The following is a 1,334-nucleotide window of genomic DNA, read 5'->3' as shown; positions in this document are numbered from 1 at the left end:
TGCATTTTTTTAGGTCGAATCACAAACGAATGCATACGTGTTATCAATGATACCAAGAGGGATCATATTCTGATCGAGAAATGATAGCGTCAGTTCTGAATTGGTTCCTTGCATTGGACAATACGCTAATCCTTGTCCTTGAGACGTTGTGATTAGACCGCCATATTCAATCCCAGCAGACGTGAATGTGTGTAGTACTTGATTGTTGTTTGCGATTGGATTGTAGAGATTTGAGCAAGTAATAACAACAGCGGCTGTCGGGTCTATCTGAGGCACCAAATTGCTATTAACCGCATAAACACTAGTCGTTTGCGCCGCTGGATATGTAGCTGGGCTGAATCCGATGATAGTTCCGAAAGCAGCATTATCTACTTGGAGCTGAGGCGTGTATGCAGTAGCTGGAATCGTTGGAAATCCGCTAGCAGCAGTGTATCCAGTGATATTCTTCACTGGCTGCAAACTAAACTGTAGAGCATAACTGGAGGGATTCTCGGCACATGAGATGAAATAGTAGTACTGTCCAGTCGTGTTATTGATCAGATAAAGATTGTTCTGAATGCAAAAGTATTGGAGGTAGTTGTTGATGTCGCTTGGCCATCAGGGAGTGTGATAGAATAAGTAGTTGTAGTAGAAGCTGTCGGCCATATGATCTTGAAACTATTGTTTTGGCGCTGAGCAGTAATTGCTCGCCACGAGTAGTATATAGATATTGATCCTAGTGCAATTTCATACTGACTGAAGTCAATTGGCTGCGAGAATCGATATCGGAACTGGTGAGTAGCCACTTGATTGTTCAGATTTAACAGAATTGGAAAGCTCATTTTATCTACTTGTATATACTATCCAAAAGAAAGAAAAATGCATCGACGAAAGAGAATTCGACGACAATTAATGCCTCAGGCAATGGAGATTGATGGATCAGGCGAGGTAGATCACTCGAAACCTGTAGCACCATCCAGAAATGACTACGGCTCAACAAATATTGAAACATTGTCCAATCAGCTTCAGAAGATCAGTGTTAGTCATCTCGCTAAGGAACAAAAAAAGAAGAAAGCACCAAAATACATTGATACGTCGAAGCTACTAACGTTCAATAGATCTAAGAGATCTAAAGCTTCATCTGTGACGGGGTCACACAGCACCTTGCGCTAGAGGAAGTTATCTTCCGAGAGTATACAAACTCTCAGTGAACGGCAGTTCACAGGTCCCCTCTTTAATTAAAGAGAGCGAAGTGACCTAAATAAGGTAGATTGTAAACTGAGTATATTTATAGGTAGGTTAAGTTTGTGGTTAATACAAACTATCAGTTACCTATAGAAATGCAATGTCATTAA

The 1,334-nt window shown here is 40.9% G+C and overlaps 1 protein-coding gene across 1 annotated transcript; it reads right to left on the bottom strand.

Annotated features, from left to right (window-relative positions):
• Nucleotides 1-9: 9 nt before the first annotated feature.
• PITG_18885 (uncharacterized protein) lies at nucleotides 10-821 on the bottom strand (the record flags this gene model as incomplete). The annotated part of the gene is made up of 2 exons (XM_002997117.1): nucleotides 10-589; nucleotides 733-821. 2 exons carry the CDS (start codon nucleotides 819-821, stop codon nucleotides 10-12), a joined length of 669 nt encoding a protein of 222 aa, XP_002997163.1.
• Between the last annotated feature and the right edge of the window lie 513 nt (nucleotides 822-1,334).

The sequence above is a fragment of the Phytophthora infestans genome, genomic scaffold, assembly GCF_000142945.1.
Source record: "Phytophthora infestans T30-4 supercont1.86 genomic scaffold, whole genome shotgun sequence".
NCBI classification, from domain to species: Eukaryota; Oomycota; class Peronosporomycetes; order Peronosporales; family Peronosporaceae; genus Phytophthora; species Phytophthora infestans.
The sequence above is the reverse complement of the archived record's forward strand: the minus strand, read 5'-3'. Positions and strand labels throughout refer to the sequence as shown.